General features: G+C 41.5%; 1 protein-coding gene across 1 annotated transcript; it reads right to left on the bottom strand.

Annotated features, from left to right (window-relative positions):
- Window positions 1–977: 977 nt before the first annotated feature.
- On the bottom strand, window positions 978–7,578 carry LOC119223139 (potassium voltage-gated channel subfamily A member 3). The gene is made up of 3 exons (XM_037480262.2): window positions 4,399–7,578; window positions 1,934–2,007; window positions 978–1,821 (listed from the first exon to the last, which is right to left on the bottom strand). The coding sequence occupies exon 1, from the start codon at window positions 7,150–7,152 to the stop codon at window positions 5,575–5,577; it is 1,578 nt and encodes a 525-aa protein (XP_037336159.2). The 5' UTR covers window positions 7,153–7,578; the 3' UTR covers window positions 978–1,821; window positions 1,934–2,007; window positions 4,399–5,574.
- Window positions 7,579–18,598: the final 11,020 nt, after the last annotated feature.

The following is an 18,598-nucleotide window of genomic DNA, read 5'->3' as shown; positions in this document are numbered from 1 at the left end:
AACACCTATTACCACATTTCCAATAACCTTAAAAACAGGCGGTTTGATACTCGTGGACACACGATAGCCTGGAGATGTGCAGAGTTATTAGTAAGCTGGTGAGCTCACTGGAGCAATAAAGCACACTTGCTCATACACAGAACGACAGTGTGATGGCTCTAAACGTCTGTTAGAATGTTAATATTTACCTCCTGCTGCACTGAGATGATATGAAGTTTTCCACTGGACTCACACACAGTTTAGATCTCTTTAGGGTTCAGCAATCGAGCCTAATCTGTGTCAATAATGTTCTCTTGAAATCACAATATATCTTCCATGCTTAATTTAAATCCCTGTTAGTGTTGATGTTTCTAAACATGTCAACTAGGAATAGAGTTTTTTTTTGTAATTGTAATTTATGTCTCAATATCATCTATCTAATGCATTGATATTTATGAATAGATGCAGAGAGGTTCCCTTGTTCTGCCGGTTCAGGACAAACACGATGGAGACTTCTGTTATATTTCAGATTTCTGTAACAGCCCCTGAAAGGGCTGCGAGCCAAACACTGGTTTTCACTAGGAAAAGACAGTTCAACAGTTTGAACTCAACAGCAGTGTCAACCCCATATTTATGTATGCAAACGCTCCGATTACTATGTGAGGTCATAGCATAATTTAGAATGTGACGATTGTTTTTGTCATGCACATAACAAGTGTATATTAAAAGTAATTGAAACTCTATTTGTTACTGTAAATATCTATTTATTCACTTATTACACTTTACATATGCACATACTCTGCACTTTTTGCTATTTTGCACTTCTGGTTGGATGTTAAACTGCATTTCGTTGCCTCAGTACTTGTACCCTGTGCAATGACAATAAAGTTGAATCTAATCTAATCTAATAATCTAATCTAAATATTCTCCCTAAAACATAAAAGTTCAGTAATCAGTAATGAAGTGAAATAATAAAACAATGACAGTAGAACAGTAGAGTCTCTTTATGTCGGTCATGTTTAAGACAGCACAGAATAACACAGAACAAATACTGGCATAAACAGCCTTCCACTGACATGATTCTCCCCCATCCCAAAAAACACACAAGTGCACTCTGGGATAAAAGGGAGCCTTTCACAGGTACATGGCTACTGTATGTGTGTGTGCCTATGTTTGTGTGTACAGTTCATACATGTTTCTCTATTGTTCTACATGTGCAGATCAGGGGAGTAGCTACAACTGGCACACACATGTAGGTCTGTTTTTTTTACTTGTGTGTGCGTGCGTGCGTGCGTGTGTGTGTGTGTGTGTGTTGTTGCGTCGAGCACACAGAGCTAACAAAAGGCATATGGCTAACAGTCTTTGCTTTGTATCACAGTTTCATATCAGAAAATCATGGTTGGCCTCAGTTGTTACAACTTTTTACTTGTTGCAAAAGCTGTTCATCAGTTTTTGGCCGTAATGAATATCATTAGTATGAAATAGGAAAACAGAATGTAAATATCTGTCCAAAGTTTAAATGTGCTTTCCTTTATATAGAAAGCTTTAGAGAAAAGCCAGTCAATAACACAGTTCCAGCTGTATTGCTTCACTGCCTGGTCACTCTCAACATTTGACGGTTCCACAAACCTTCAGAAGAGAAGCAGTCAGAAAACTGCATCAATATGAAGTTATAGAATATGTTACATGTTGTTGTTTTTTTTGTCATTTTCTTGATGGATTTCTGGGCTGGTATGCATCGAGTACAGGAGGTCAGCCATCAGGAAAATTGTCCAGTTGAGTTTGGTCTCAGCTTTCAAATTTAGAGAATCTGGCTCCAAAGGAAGACCAGATCATTGTGCCCTGAAAGAGAATAAAGAGTCACTGCAGGTCAATAGAGCTCCGAACGGAGTAAACATTTTCATATTAGTTGAAAATTCATATTTATTTTTATTAAGAAAGGGAGTTTGTTTACCAAAATTTGAGGCAGTAGATTGCTGTTGTCAGGGGTTCTAGAAAGTTTGTGCAGAAGAATGGAATGGAGTTCACCTGAGAGACAGAGAGGGAGCAAATAAACTTAGACACTGTTGGTTTGGACGGCAAACAGCCCTGCATCAAGAAGGATGCCCAATGAATCCCCACAGACACATTTTCAATTAACCTTGTTTCTGTTTGGAGCAGATAGGCATCCCATGCTCACTCACTGCAATTTACTCTGTATTATTGTAACAAATAAATGTCTACACTGCAATAAACTTAAAGCAGGAGGAGCAGAGGTTAGCAGAGGTAATCAGAGTTTTAGTCTTTGTTTTTTTATGTGTCTAGTAATCCATCATGCACATGACAATAGCTCCCCAGACTGACCAATCCAGCAGGTTCCGTCTCCTCCTTACATCTTGCTCACTAATCAATAGAGTGCGTTTCTCCGCACTGAGGCTTTTACAATTTAACTTTTGCAATTTAACTGATCACCAGTGCTGAGTTTTTTTACGGATAATATATGCACTCAAGATCAGGGGTCAAAAGGGAAATGAATAATCAATAAATCCAAGTTTATTCTGTGTGACCTTTCAATTTACCTTTAGGGTAAGGCAGATAATGAGACTGCCCTACCGTCACTCAACCATGACTGCAGAGGTAAACATAGTATTGTTTACTTCCACACATGTGCTCACAAGCACTAGTTCAAGTGCACACACAGTAAAACTAGATACACAGCAAAATCCTTAGGGTTAATTTTCCAATGTTAGGCAAAAGTGTTGAAGTGCAGAGTTACAATCACACTGTAAAAAGTTGATTCAACTCTTATCGAGTCAATTGTACGAAAGAGCTGGAGTCATTATCCAGTGTCAAGATCAGATTCATTTGCAACACTTAGTAGAGTTAAATGAACTATTTGATGGGATTGAAATGTAACTCTACTGTGTCACACCTCTTCGTACGAGTTTTAACTCCATGTAATATGGTGCATGGGTTAGAGAAGGTGTGCCAGGAACCACAAGGTTGTTGGTTTGATCCCTGGCTTACCCATGTTCCAATGCAAAGTGTCCCTGACCAATACACAACCATGACTTGTACCCTGGGCTTAGATGTAAACTCCATGTGTTAAAAATGCAACATAAGTTGCTTTTGATAAAAGCATCAGCTAAATAACAGATATATTTTGACACTTATTCCGAGTTAAATTGTTAACACTTTGTTGAGGGTTGATTTAACAATCAAAAGATAGGGACAATATAAACACCAGCTTAGAGTTAAAATTGAATCTCACAGAGTCAATTTAACTCACTACCCACTGGTGTTGAGACGCTTGAGTATCGTTAAATTTCAACTATATAAGAGTTAAAATTAACTTTATAGCAGTGTTAAAATGGCAACACTTTAAAAAGTGTTACATTGACACTGTGGAGTGTGGACCCCATGGGACACTTTAAAAGTGTTAAAAATTAACTAATTTGAGTCTGTCCATTTTGCTGTGTAGAATCCCAACATGGATGCTTAACAAATTCCCCATTTTAATATTGTATCTCTCTCATCTCTTTTTGAGTTAGCGTAATCACAGCCAGTGGACCCAGACACAGTTGTACAGAGAAAAATATTGGCACTGTTGCCAAAATCATTTTCATCGGGGCTTTCAAAGTCAACTTCACACACTATATTTACAATAAAGATGAATGGTTTCAAGCATCTCAGTAAAATACAGGTCAGCTCTGAAAATGACCCCTATTTGCTTAGGGTGTGCATTCAGCAATGGTGTCAAACATTACATGTCATTTAGCAACTTACATTGCATTATAACCCATGCCTTACATTGTGCCTTGGGAGCTTTTAGGGGTTAAGTATCTTGCTCAGGGACACGTCGATATGGCACATGGGGCTGCCCGGATTCGGACCATCAACTTTGTGGCTTCCAACGCATCACACTACTCCATGCGCCACCATCACCCCAAATGAGAAGCTTTCGTATTTTCTCCTGATGCCTGTTATCCTTTGGTTTTTTGACCTTTTGTGACTCTTTGATAGCATTAGCAAAAGAATATAAATTTCACAAAGCTATTGAACCACATCGTCTGAGATGGTGGTCAGCAGGAAACATCACTGAAGCAAGCTGGGACTTAAAAGCACCTCCCCACCTAAATGACACTAAACTGGAAAAACCACTCACTGAGGCGGATGGATGTCTAAATGCACACGCCTGCAACTTGTGGGACATTGTACATTGTTAGCATTTTAAAAAGCTCTGAGAAAAATAGATAATAAACAATATATTGCAATATTGAGTAAAAACTCTAAGAAAATGTTTAACCTGCAGCTGTGCGGATTTCAAACCAATTCTGTTATTTAGATAAAACTGAACTATTTGACTTGTAAGCACACTGTAAAAACACTAGTTTCATGCCTGAACGTTTATCAAGGGGCAGGAGAGCAATCAGAACCTACCAGTTTAGCGCTTGGACTACAGCGGCCTCTGCTGGATACCCGCAGTAGTGCAGTCAGGACAGCGAGCCACAAAGTGCTCCCAGTCCATTCGTAATTCCTCACGCGATGCCTCTTCTTCCACTTCTCCCGGCTTATCACCTCTGAGTGGTTCCTGCTTCATTCTGCACAAGCCGCGCATGGGGGAAATGTTGTGGGTTTGTTGATTGATTGATTGTTGTCAATTGTTGCGCCGGGTGAGTTGGTCTTGTTTTTACGCTCGTAAAGCGTGATGAGAGACCAGTCTTTTTAGGACCAAGGGCAATCGTTTTAGACACACATCTTCAACTAAGCTTCCAAGCCACCTGGAAGGTTACTGTGGAAACAAGGCTGCCATGGCAACGGTGACTGGGGTTATCGTGGAAACCACCGTCACCATGACGACTGCATCGCAGCGGGTTATGTTTGAGGCATCCAAAGAGAAAGCTCCATCTTTGATTGCTGTACGTGCGTGAAAGAAGGCTGTGCTTCTGGGTGCGTCCGGCACCGATGACGAGACACGGACAGTCGGCGTGATCCAGTGTTTATATGGTGCCGTTTAAATATAGTCTATAATGGGACCGTTCATATAAGGAATACAGGGGGATTACCTTTAACGACAGTATTAACGCACAATAAAGGCACATCACAGAACAATCTAATTTAGATAATATATGGAGAACTGTGTTTTCAGACAACACGTGTGGTATTTAAACACATTATTAGTATTTAAATGATTCTGAATATTGAACGCAGGCTATGGCTGACGGATCACGACTTATAACACATTTGAATACAATGTGAGTTTTCTTCAAGTACCCATCTTTCACAGTTATACATCTTATACGTTGTGATAAACTATTGGCTATTGCACAATGCACATGAGGTCAAGTCTGTAACTATAATAGGCCTAATATGCTAAGGAGCTCGTTCACCACAAGCGCGAAAGGAAATAAATAATTTGGATCACCGAGACGAAAAAAATCCCGGTTCTTTTTTTAACGGAGTACAAAAGCAGCGCCTCTGAACAGACAGGGATTGCTCTTTGTTTCTTTCTTAATATGATCTAGCGCGGATTCCCCTCTGCAGCGTGCAGGGACAGAAGCAGCTGTGTTTACACACCGCCCCCTCCAGTGTTCCGGGCCACGGCTCTATAATTGGCTACACGTCGGTGAAAATCTTTTTGCTGATATTCACGCAATTCTGCGAATTGTTTTGCGTGGCTGCGGGGAAGTTGCTCGGCTGCTTGAACCCGCTGCCGATGCCGTGCTCCTCTATCACCATATACTCGCTCTTGCTGAGTGAGGAAGAAGAGCATGTCTTCTTCAGCTCCTCCGCGTCAGCCAGAGGCTGACAGCTTCCCACGTGCAGGTACTGTGCCTGCTCCTCTCCCTCCGTCTCTCTGTGGTAGAAGTAGTTGAAATTTGAGACGATGACAGGTACGGGCAGTGCAATGGTTAGCACACCGGCGATGGCGCACAGAGACCCCACGATCTTCCCCCCGATTGTCACGGGGTGCATGTCCCCGTATCCCACGGTGGTCATGGTGACAACAGCCCACCAGAAGGCGTCCGGGATGCTGCTGAAACCCGAATCTGGGTCGTCTGCCTCGGCAAAGTAGACAGCGCTCGAGAAGAGGATGACGCCGATGAACAAGAAGAAGATGAGTAGCCCCAGTTCACGCATGCTGGCTTTCAAAGTCTGTCCTAGAATCTGGAGCCCCTTGGAATGACGCGAGAGTTTGAAGATGCGAAAAACCCGAACGAGCCTGATTACGCGCAGAATGGCTAACGACATGGCCTGCTGTCCGTTCCCCTGCCGCTCTGCCAGCTCCGTCCCCAGGGTGATGAAATACGGAATGATGGCCACGATGTCAATTATGTTCATGATGTTTTTGGAGAACGTGGCTTTACTGGGACACGCGAAGAAGCGCACCAGCAGTTCGAAGGAGAACCAGATGATGCACAACGTCTCCACAACAAAGAACGGGTCAGAGAAGGGGCTGCTGAAATAGGGGAGTGTGCCATTTATCGCTGGTGCAATGTTGATCGGATCCCTGTTGTCATCCCTGAACTCCGGCAACGTCTCTAAGCAGAAGATGACAATGGAGATGAGGATGACCAGGACAGACACTATTGCTATACCCCGTGCGGGACCCGAGCTTTCTGGGTATTCAAAGAGAAGCCACACCTGTCTTTGAAATTCATTCTCTGGCAACGGCCGCTCCTCCTCCTTTATGAAGCCCTCATCCTCCCTGAACTTCTCCATGGCCTCCTCGCCAAGCTCATAAAAGCGGATCTCCTCAGAGAAAATGTCAATGGGCACATTAACTGGTCTCCTGATGCGCCCGCCTGACTGGTAGTAATAAAGAATGGCATCAAAGCTGGGTCGGTTTCGATCGAAAAAGTACTCGTTCCTGAGTGGGTCAAAGTACCTCATCCTCTTCTTGGGGTCCCCGAGCAGAGTCTCTGGAAATTGGGAGAGAGTCTTGAGTTGGGTCTCAAAGCGCAACCCTGAGATGTTGACGACGACCCTCTCGCAGCATTCGTGATCCGGTTCATATCGGTCCAGGGAGTGGTGGCCCGGGAGAGCCGCCGACTCTTCGAGCATGTTATCACACGCCACAACGGTCATCACGCCGGCCTCCGTCTCCGTGTATCCGTGGTTCACAAGGTTATTGCCCCGGGTTTTGGTTGTGCTCGGTGGGGGTGATTGCAGGAGGCTGAGGTGGTCGTCCATGCGCGGATGGAGAGGCTTTCAGGGGCGGCCGCCGCGCCCCCCTCCGCGAACTCCGGTCACCCGCAGCCGCCACCACAGCCCCTTTCTGCTCCACAGTCCCGATCTCATTTTCTCCCCCCGCGCTTCACTTTCACGCTCTTCTTGTACTGTTCCCGCCCACGAGAAAAGCGCTGGGTTTATAAACGGGCCATCCACCCGCCCATGGCGCGCCGGCGCTGGGTACCTTTCGCTGTCCTCGGCCAATCGCAGGACGATATTCTCAAGAAGCAACAGACGGGGCATCATTGAGCATCATCGTTTGGGTGTGCCCGCCTCCATCTGCCTCCCTCTACCTCCCTCTCCGTCTCGTGGGCAGACGCCCGAGCACCCATAGTCATATTCAAACAAGGTCATTGCCCAAGGTGAGAGGTGATGGAAAAATCGTGAGAAAGTGAGAAGGAAAAAAAAAAAACAGAACACGTGATTTTAGGATTCTTCATAAACAGTTTGGGGAGCTATAGATTACTAAATTGACCCCAACACATATTCATATTGCTCCTCTGGTCTCCTCTTAATGTTCTATTTAGTTGGTAAACATTTATATTTGGATTGCAGAGGAGTTCTGCCGCTGTGGGCTGCTGTCCAAGGTGCTGAATAAAATGTAAAAAAGGGAAGGAGCCATATCATCATAGTAAGCTTGATGGAGAAGACAAGAAGTCAGAGACTTGTTTAGCATTCTATCCCTCATCTGTACTCATAAACTGATGATAAACTGCTGCGCTCAGGAATGAATTGAAAAAAAATTCTATTTTTATTTAGATTTTCACCTGCAGGGTTTTATACAAACAGTGGCCAAGCAGCTTTTGACCTTGGTAGCATGTTGACAGTTTGTGGGGAGACATTTCCTCAATAAGCACACACATTTTTATAAGGTGAAAGAAAATGTCCCAAATTCTCCATATTTAGAGCATGGTTCTGGTCCTCCCTTTTATAAAGAGCTGCTCTGGGTTTTGGAAGGAATGCAGTCAGTGAATGGTCTTCATAAATGGTATTGCAAATACCAACTACTATGCTTCCATGTGTGTGGGTGTATTTGGGCAGGCGGTGGTGGATATGTGAGCCAAAAATAAAAATAAAGAAAGGATGAAGGTTAACTGCTGACTGAACTGAATCAAGTCCGCAAAGAAAATATCAGAAATCAAGAGTGTCATTCTTTACATATAATCTAATCCATGCTCAGACAACAAAGCAGCAACTGCGGGGAAGACCGTATCAAAGGGAAGATCGGAGGAGAGAAGCCTCAAGCTGATAGTGAGTGATGACTATTTGCCACTCATGAACATCTGCTTCCTCCAGATTAAATTAAATGATCATTGAATGACTGGACTAATCTGAGAAGTCTCCAATCAATATGTGGCAACAACCAACCTTATACAGACACACACATAGCCCCTCACAGAAATACTTCCATGTATTCCCTGAAGGCAGGAGTACTGAAGTGTAAACTTGCCACAGTGTCCAAGTCTATGTTACCAGTAGTTTTAAACACAAAATGTTAATTGGTAGCAGAAGGGAAGTGAGAGGAATTGCATAATATTTTAACACCGCTTGTTAGACATAACATTTAATCACTTTAAATTTTCTTTTCTGCTACATTTTAAAGATGAATTATTAGCTACTGAGAAACAGGATAACCAAGTTAGTTTTTCAGATCAGAAATTTTGAGTTAAGCCATCTTGCCGTCTTGGCTTTTTGCAACCAATGAACATTTGTAAAGCCTCCTTCAACGGATGGGATGTTCATTTACTAGTTAAGTTAAAAGTAGCGTCATTTTAAAGTGACTTCCATCTAATCAGACTTTTTGTAAGCAGAGGAGTGGCCCCCCGATGGCCATTTGAAATAATGGTAAATGTTATGTGCTTGTATAGCGCTTTTCTAGTCTTCTGACCACTCAGAAAAGCGTGCCATTTGTCCCTCATACACTGATTTCAGGGGCTGCCACATTGCCCATCAGGACCCCATTGCTAACAAGATTACTCAAATTCAAAGAGCGTAGGCACAGCTAGCGGTTTTGTATCTTGGCCAAGGACACAGACAAGGACGAGCGGAGTCGTGGAAACCTTGATCATCTAATAAAAGCATGTCCTTTGCACTGAGCGGCACCGTAAATAATCCGCATTCAAGTCACCTCTGCTTTGGCTTCACTCGTTAGAACCCAAGGTTCCTGGCTGACTCTTGTTTTCTTTTGCATTCCAATCAGATCAGATTGAGCTTTTTTGGGAAGTGGTTTGAAAGAGACAGGCCCAAAAACTGAGCTATTTTACATTGTGGTACTACTAGTTTTGCTTAAGTAATGAATCTCAATACTTTTTTTTCCACCAATGTAATTAACATCCCTGTTTTACTTTTTTGTATTGTTGTAATGTTTACAGTGATATTTTTTGAAGCGTTCAACCACCACAATTCTATGGTAAAAATTCACTAAAAAAAGTTATTTATATTTAAATTAGGTCCATAATAAACAGGTAGCTGATAACGAACCATTCTCAGGCTTTAAATTTGTATATCTACATGAGTGTCGATGACTAGTGAGGACATCTGCTACATTCAGTGTGGAGTACACTATATTAAGGCCACATTGAAGCTGTCTTGTACTAAAAGGGCCAGTTGGTCCACAGGGAAAGAACTCGAAGACAGCCAAAGGGCCTTTTAATGCGGTTTTGTCTCTCCATGTTAAATATAGGACCACCCCAAATCCCTTATTAACCTACAAAATGTAGGCTACCCTGCACATTGCACTGGAATGTGGCTGACTGAAAGGCATTGAAACAGGCTTCAAGAGCATGTGGGAGGGGGGGGGGGTAAGTGGGTCATTTTGCAGAAAGAACAGCTCAGCTGGCTGAGGTCATGGACATATGGTTGCACTTCAGAAAATAGGATAATTTGGATCTTCTGAAAGGGATGCACAGCAGCATCCATTCAAACAGTTCCAGGAAAAAGCGTAAAGGTAACGTCCGTAACAGGAAACTAAGGGTAAGGGATCATGTGTCTGGAAAACCTGTGTAACCAGCATCTGTCATCCAGCATTTACAGTACGTGTGGTTTTATATGTAAGCTCAGACCTCAGGAGTAGAATGGCATTAGTTTCTGTCTGGCTGATGGGAATGGCAACACTTTGCAACAGGGACAAATTAAGCAACAATTTTGACCTGATGGTAGCACTATAGACACAAAGTAAGAAAACAACAATGGACGCTTCTCTCCGGAGCAATAAACACATTGTCTAGCAGACTTATGTAAGTTAGCTTTGCATTATGATGGTGCAGACATCCCGGATGTCTGTGTGGCTCTGGGAATAAATGTCACTCGATTAACTTTCTCTTGAGCTGTGCAGAAAGTTTAAGCGCTTCCCTGATTATATTCCCTAGGAGAGGCCTTGGAGGAATGACAGGCGGACTAAAGTCAGTGAAAGCGAACAGACAGACATCATTTATTTAGGAATTCTAATTCTTGGGTGTCTGAGCGATGCTATTCATTTAGCTAAACAAGGTTGGTGTTTTTTGTTTTTTTAATGATTTCAAAAGTTAATTTATATTTATCTTCAAAGCATATGAACATAGCACCTGTGTGTGGACAAATTCATCAACTATACCCTTGTTAGCATAACTACAGATATTAGGGCCAGGGAGCAGCTGCACTGGACAGAGGAAGCCGAAAAGAGAAGCACAGAGGGAGCCAGGGCCATCTGTAGAACAAAGCCTGACTGGACAGGTCGTGCTGTTACCCCGGCAACGGACAGAGGGATGAGGGGAGAAAGGTTTAGGGAAGAGGGAGGAGTACGACTGGAGCTCGGCTGGCTGTGGCACTCTGTTATGGTTTGAGCCTGATGATCATGCCTGCATGCTGAGTGGAGACGGAGAGATAATCGAATAGTGGGCTTAATTGACAGCAGGCATGCGGTCCATCGCACGTGGTTACACCTAACCAAATTTACAGACAAGATCAGTCCTTTCATGGTTCCACTTTTACTCTTGACGTGAAAGAGACTTAGGTCACTTAAAAGGCACAAGCTTTCCTTTCTGTAGTAATGATCGAGGAAAGCTTTCTGGACAGCTCCCATATGACTGGAGCGTAACAAATATAGCAGGAGGCAAACAGTATACATAATGAATGCAGTTCAACCAGACCAGTTCAGCTGCAGCAGCGATGGAGCGGGGTTTCCCTGCTTGACACAGCAGCCATCACTTTCATTTAGACACAGATGGCTGAAGTTGCTTCAACTAAAAAAGGAATGGGAAATACATATTATAGCTTTGTAGACCAAGCACGACTTTGATGAATTACAAAGGTTTATAAATGAATTATAGTGTTTTTTTCTGTGTTCTGCCCTGGACCCCACTTAGTGACCAAATCTTTCTCACTGTGGAAATGTCGAAAGAGAAAAAGTTACAACCATGAGAACCGCCATCACAGGACACTCACTTCATGTATCATGCTATAAAATATTAACCAGTGTGTTATTTCCCTGATCTGTAAAGAGCAGGGAAAGTCATGTTCGCGGGAGTCCCAGGATTAAAAAAGCACTAATGTGAAAGGCCCAACCTCCTGCCTTTCTCACATCATCTTCTCCTTCTCCACGTCGCTCACCTCAATTCATTCCTTTCCACAACTTATACCCTTTTTCACATCTGCGTTTTCAATGTTTTGATCAATGATAATCATTAACGATCTTAGTTGTTCTTCCGGGCTGCGGGCCAACAGAACTGCTCACTGATTCTTGCAGATATTCCCAACTATCGCACTATTCAATGTGGTGACCCCGATGAATCTCTGCAGTGTGTCATTATGTGTCAAAAATAAGGGTTCATTTGACAAAACTATGCTTTTAATGAGGAAAACATGCTTATTTCATGTCACACTGAATGTTTTATTACATATTTTGATTTTTGATTTGATTTTTGATTTGATCAGGCCATTGCTCACCTGCCCCATTATATACAAGTGAGGAGGATAAAATAATAGGTTATGAATAAGGCATTTTATCATAGTTACGAGTTTAACATGGGCCAGTGTTAACAATGTACAAGTAGGCTTCTTTAAACACAAGACTAAAAATAAACATCTAACCGCAACACCAAATATTATTATTTATTTTTTTAAAGTAAGTTTTAAAACTTACTCCTGCAGCACATTGACATCATGAAGGGTTTAGCAAAGTATCGGCACAAGAGAACGACAGCTCACACAGCTCCTGCTGCCAGATGCTCGCTGGGAGGAAAGTTTCCTGTATAAGAGAATAACTTTAGGGGATATAATGCTTTCCAGGAGAAACATCTGCACTGACAAAACCGTATTTTCCCACAGATGATGGGTTTCTATTAGAAGATTGACCATGTTGGAGTAGGGTACTGTTAATATCCAGAGTTTTTACAAACACGATGTAACAAATGCGCAAAATCACTTGGTGATTGTTGTTCATTTTGTTTGGTTTGTTTAAATTCTGGTTCACAATTTGAATCAATACAGTCATTTCTCAATGAATAGTTTTTATGAATGAAAAGGCGACGATAGTAGGAGTGAAAAGTGCTACTAACATGCATGCATGTGGGGACTGACACAGCAGCCACCACAAACCCCAGCTTGCTCAGCCAGTCAGTGCATGTACACACTCTCTCTCACTGCACTTTCACACACACACACACACACAGTCTGTGTGTGTGTGTGTGTGTGTGTGTGTGTCCACTGTTATTCTCACCACCATCATTCTTTCTCTCTTTTTGCCCATCACTCACTCACTTTTTTCATTTCGATTCATCCCCCTCATCACTGGTCTCCCTGGAAGGCGTCGCCTTGATAAATTATTCAGTTTTGACTTTTGGAAATCTCTGCCCTTGTGAACAGGGAGCCCCCTTTTAAACAAGTGTGTCAATCTCAACATGCGTTACATCATCTTCCCGCCGCTGCTTCATATTATGTTTTTACATAATATTTGTGATAGGGAGCTAGTCCAAAGGAGTGGTGTTTCTATTTAAATATATAAATAGAATAATAAATAAATAGAATTTATTGAGTGATTTACAAAGAGAGTGTAAATCAACACTGGATGACCAAATAACAGGGAATTTCTACATATTTGTGGCATGAGAGGATATGGGGCGCATGTTTTAATACTATGTTTAAATAAATAAATTGATCAGTGACACAGACATGTGAATAACTGTGACACATACTAGAAAACATATGAAGGATCAGCGTACAGATCCATATTTTATAAGTACACATAATAAAAACAACAGTTTGTGCAGCGTGCATAGTGGTCCTAAGAGCAGTGATACAATTTAATTAAAAGGCGACAATTGTAATGTGTGAGTGCTCTTACAAAACATTCCCCTATTAAATGTCACTAAGGAACCAAGACCTTTTCCAGAAACATATGCAAAACACAGTAACAAGAAAGGCACATCTGTAAGCAGTGGAAATAAAAAGACAGGAAGGCCTGGCACTAATTACAGCAAAACAAGGAAATTGCATTTTCGAACTGGATTGCTTCAAGTGGAATATGTTTACAGTTAATTCCCACCTCACATAGTTGTCATACAGCTTGATTTTTCCTGAAGACAATAAATCATTCTCACAATCGAGCATATTTTCTGTCAGATTGTGAACCTGTTTCTTTAAGAAAAAAAAAAGAAAAAAAACTTTTTTTTAAATGATCTTGTCATTGGTTGTAATTTAGTACATGGTGTGCCTGTGAGTCGGTGCTCGTTAATTAGCCCTCTGTTCCCTGTTGTGGGAGAGGACAATGTGATGAAAGAACTAACCCAATTCCTTGCTGCTCCCAATTAAAGTGTGCAGATATGATTATTAAAAGCTTGAAAACACACACACACACACTTGCACAGTGCAAACACACACATGAGCACACAAATGATTAATAACTTTTGCAGTTCAAGGATTTATTGCTCTTTTAGTATTTTGAGATAAAGATTATAAAGTCAGTACATCTCTGCTCTTCTCCCACTGCTGTTAGACTAAAGAGCACAGTCCTGGGACACACTGCTAATTATATTCAGAGGGAGACAAGAGAAGAAGAAGAAGACGAGGAATAAAGCTAAAGTAACTACAGAGGGTATTTTGGTTCCTTCTTTCCCTTGAGAAGAGGGCAAAGGGCTAATAGCACTGAGACTGCAGAAAGCCTGAGCAACTTGAGGAATCAGAGCGAATGAAAACTGCACAGAAACCCACAGAGAAAGGCATGGACACATTGCTGTGGGGACACACACTCACCACGCCATAGACCCCCAGCGGACCACTCTGACAGGTGCGTCTCGGGATGTGAGACAATGCGAAATGAATTTAGGGAAATAAGCCCCTCGGTCTCCATCCACACACCTGGGAGGAAGAAACAGCTTGTGAAGCAAACTGGATTAGTTCCCAGACCTCTTCTTGTAGCAAATGAAGTAAGTGCAAGTGAAACTATATTCATTTTAACACCCAGTACTTCCTCTTCACATGCTTTTCTTTTTTTTAAATTTCGGTTGAAAGTGAACATGTACTCAAAACCGATCTCGTGGTAAGCTTTTAGATAGTAAGTAATTCCTCATGTCATTTACACGATTCACGTATTTGAGCTTAAAATAATGAAAAAATGAATGAAGTAAAAAAATGTACAGATTGCCACAAAACGTCACACTGGTTTCTGGTTGTGCGTCCTGTTTTCTCTTCGTCCACACACAAGGGTGTGTACAAACGAAATGAGCAGTGAGGAATCAAAGGGACAGCCCACAGATAAAGCAATACATGAGCCATCTGCAATGCCAAAGAGGGGTGATATATATCTGTCTAAATGTATGTATAGCCTTTTAGAAGCCCTGTATGCATGCTTTATAAAGTAGAGAAGGTAGAATCTCAAAGAGACTGCTATACAGGAGACTCTCCTGCTCACCGCTAACAAACAGTGACCTTCGGGTGGACAAACCAAAGACAGAGACAAAGGATACATGGAATCTAGGATGGAGGAGAGAAGGAGATTGAGGGTGTGTGTTTTGGGGGAGGCGGTCCATTAACCTGCTGACTCTCCTCTGGCCTTTACTATAGCAACAATGCCCCATCTAGGTATGTTAATAATGTAACAGACAGGAGAATAAAGCTGCCAATCAAAGAGATTCAGTCCCCACTGCACTGAGTCAATTATTCACCACAGGCACTGATTAGAACAGGGAGAGAAAGCGAGAAACAGTGTTGACAGAAGTGTTGAGGGTGTGACAAAGGACTGATGTCACTTGGGAGGAGGAGATGAGAGACAGAGAAAGGGTATAAAACAGGAAACACACACACATACACACAGATACACACAGGAAGTGAATCTCCTCTGATGGGAATAAAAATATCAGACAAGCAGCTGCAAACACTCTAAAGGACCATGACAAAAAAGGGTTGAATACTTTTGAACTGATTCAGTAACATATTATTTCATCTTTCACTCTTTGACTCTTCCACCCCCTTCCTGCCTATTCAGTAAGCAGTGCTTGAAACACAATGCTCGCCGGCAAAACCTTTAGGATGCAATTAGCAACTCGAAAACACTGAGCCCATGTAAAAACACAGCCTGTATCACTTCATACATAGAAACAAAGCAATGTACTGATGGGAAGAAGGTCATTAGAAGCTTTTAGCCCAAAAGGAAATGTGCTAGGTAATCATTGGCATGTGTGTGCACAAGAGAGACATGCAGGAAGAAACACACTCCTTAAGATGCCGTGAATTCAGCCCAAAGTTAACAAAGATTGGTCACATCTTCAAGCAAGATTACTCCACAACAGTATGAGTTACAAACAATGCAGATAATATGATATGTTTTTTTTTAATATTTAAAATATTCTTAAAAATTGTGGCTAAATATATTTTTAACTTCTTTTAAAACAATATTTTGATTTGCATCTTAAAACGTGAATGCAAAAAGCTCTGAATGGTCCAACCAGGTTGAGTAGCTTTTTGCTTTCTGGTTAGCGCTGCGGGTTTCATTCGACATGTAATAATGTTTGTGAAAACATACCAGTCCACATGTGCAGCAGTGATGAACCAACCAAACAGCCTCCACTCCATGAACCAGTTTACTGTTTTTCCAGGATTGGGGGCGACCCTCCGTGAGGGAGAACTGTTGGATGAGACATCCTCCGCATGCTGTGTGTGTGTGTGTGTGTGTGTGTGTCTGAGTAATGAGGGTAGGAAGACAGTGCTGAGCTTTGTTTTTGTCATGATTACACATGGTGGAATAACACCTCAGGCAACCAGATGGAGTCTCACTGTAAAGAACTGCACAATAAAGCTTATTTTTGATGTCCATTTAATTTACTTTAGGACCTTCCTTAACAGCAACTGAAAAGGAAGCAACATTTATTTAGAAAAAAACACATCACTGCAAAAGTAATTGGATTAATAAAAAGAAGGAAGGTAATGGACCACTTAATGGGGATATGAATAACTTTTCCAACAACTTGTCGGGGTAAAAAAAAAAAAGTTTACATACATTTTTTTGTTCTAATTTCTACAAAAAAGATTACAAACCCCGACATCTGTGGAAAGGTTAACATTTACTGTATTTATATAGCTGTTTCTGTTGCTATTATGCTTTCATTTTGATTGGGGAAATTGATATTGGAAAAATGTATCCTTAGATATAACTTGAATTGCTTGAATCTGGAAAAAATGAGTATCTAAATAAATACTGTGTTCAAACATGTATTGTTGTTGGTCCACCGAACCATCCGTGGTTCTATCCATTCATCTGGATTCCTCTGCATTTATCTGTTTAATAAACTGCTTGAAAAGAGTTGACAGTTTTGCGTAATTGTTATTTCTCACCGGGGAGGTTAAAAAGATGAATATCCACCCCAGCCGTCTGTGCAATAAGTGATTGCATCTGATGAAGTGAGAGTTTGCATTTTAAAAGGACAAGTACTGAACACCATCAAAAACTCTTTAACAAAAAAGTTTTTATTTCTTTCAACCTGCTTTGGAATTTTTGAAATGCCCTTCGAGAGTTTCCGCCTGTACTAGAAATACACGTGTCCTCAGTCTGCTCAACAGGATTTGGGGATTGTGCACAAACTGAAATCAACCACTGCTGCCTCTTAGTGGTCTGTTCAGGGACAAGAACAGGGAAGCAACAGCAACGACCTCTGCACATGACACAACATGAAGTCACAAGATAAGTTAAGAAATTAAAGCAAAATTAAGAAATTTAAAAAAAGAGGGAGAAAGGGTAAGTAGAGGGAAAGGAGTATGTTTTTTTTTTTTCAGAAGGAAAGAAAAGAGATATAGCTGGAGACATTCCGCCTTTGTACGGCAATACAAAAGAGCAGACAAAGACCCATGGACACCTGATCACCAAGTCCTTGGACCAGAGAGAGAGCCTGCAGGAATAAAGAGAGAGACGGACAAGGGCATGGGGTGCATTTGTGTGTGTGTGTGTGTGTGTGTGTGTGTGTGTGTGTGTGTGTGTGTTTTATCCAGGGAAATGGGTGAAAGCCAAGAAACAGGTCCCCATTGTGCAGTGTGGGGTAATGAGGGAGGTAATGAGGGTTTGAGTTTCCAGAGCTGCCCATTACAAGTGCACCAGGCTGCTCAGGGGATCGAGAAAGCAGAATAGGGCTGGTGGGTATCAATGAAGATACGGGAGCTTGATCTAGATAGCAGTCAACAGCCGTCTGTCTCAAACTACCACACAGGGGGTAGAAGTGACACTGTCTTTTTTTCATGATGAAAGATAGTGGATGATTATGATTTGATGTGTTTAACCATGCAAATGTTAGTATTTCTAATTGTATATTTTGGTCTGAAAAAATGAACTTTTCCTGCAAAATATCTTGGTGCTTAAGGTTTGAGGGGCAATATTTGTTGCCAAAGGGCTTCACTGTGGTATCAGAAATGACCACATGAGGGCAGCAAACAACACTGATGGTACCATGACCTGCTGCTGTACTTGTGCGGACCTCTTTTGAAAATATTTGAATGCTAGATATATAGAGCATTAAGTGTGATATATACTATCAAAAGTATGAGTAGCAAGAATTAGTGATGCAGTAGTGAGCATTCTTTTACAGTTTTCTTGTTTCTTGTTGCATACTACAATACACTACAATACACCAGGTAGTTAGGAACTATAGCTTTCATGTGTTTAAAATGTTTAATTGCTTTATCTATTGTAAAGGGTTTAACTCTTACCTTAGATGAGCTTGCTGTTGCTGTTGTTGATATTATTGCCTCGCTTTTGTAGCTTCGTCCGTCAAAGACTTTTGTAAACTCTGTTTTTAAAAGATGCGAGGTAAATCAAGTTACTATTGTTATTATCTAGTGGCAGGAGAACTACACTCTCCGAAAGTGAAGAATGGAAACAATACTTGTGAAAGAAACCCAAAAATATACTTTTAAATGTTGACAAAATTGTTCTTACATTGTTAAATCC

The sequence above is a fragment of the Pungitius pungitius genome, chromosome 1, assembly GCF_949316345.1.
Source record: "Pungitius pungitius chromosome 1, fPunPun2.1, whole genome shotgun sequence".
NCBI classification, from domain to species: domain Eukaryota; kingdom Metazoa; phylum Chordata; class Actinopteri; order Perciformes; family Gasterosteidae; genus Pungitius; species Pungitius pungitius.
The sequence above is the reverse complement of the archived record's forward strand: the minus strand, read 5'-3'. Positions and strand labels throughout refer to the sequence as shown.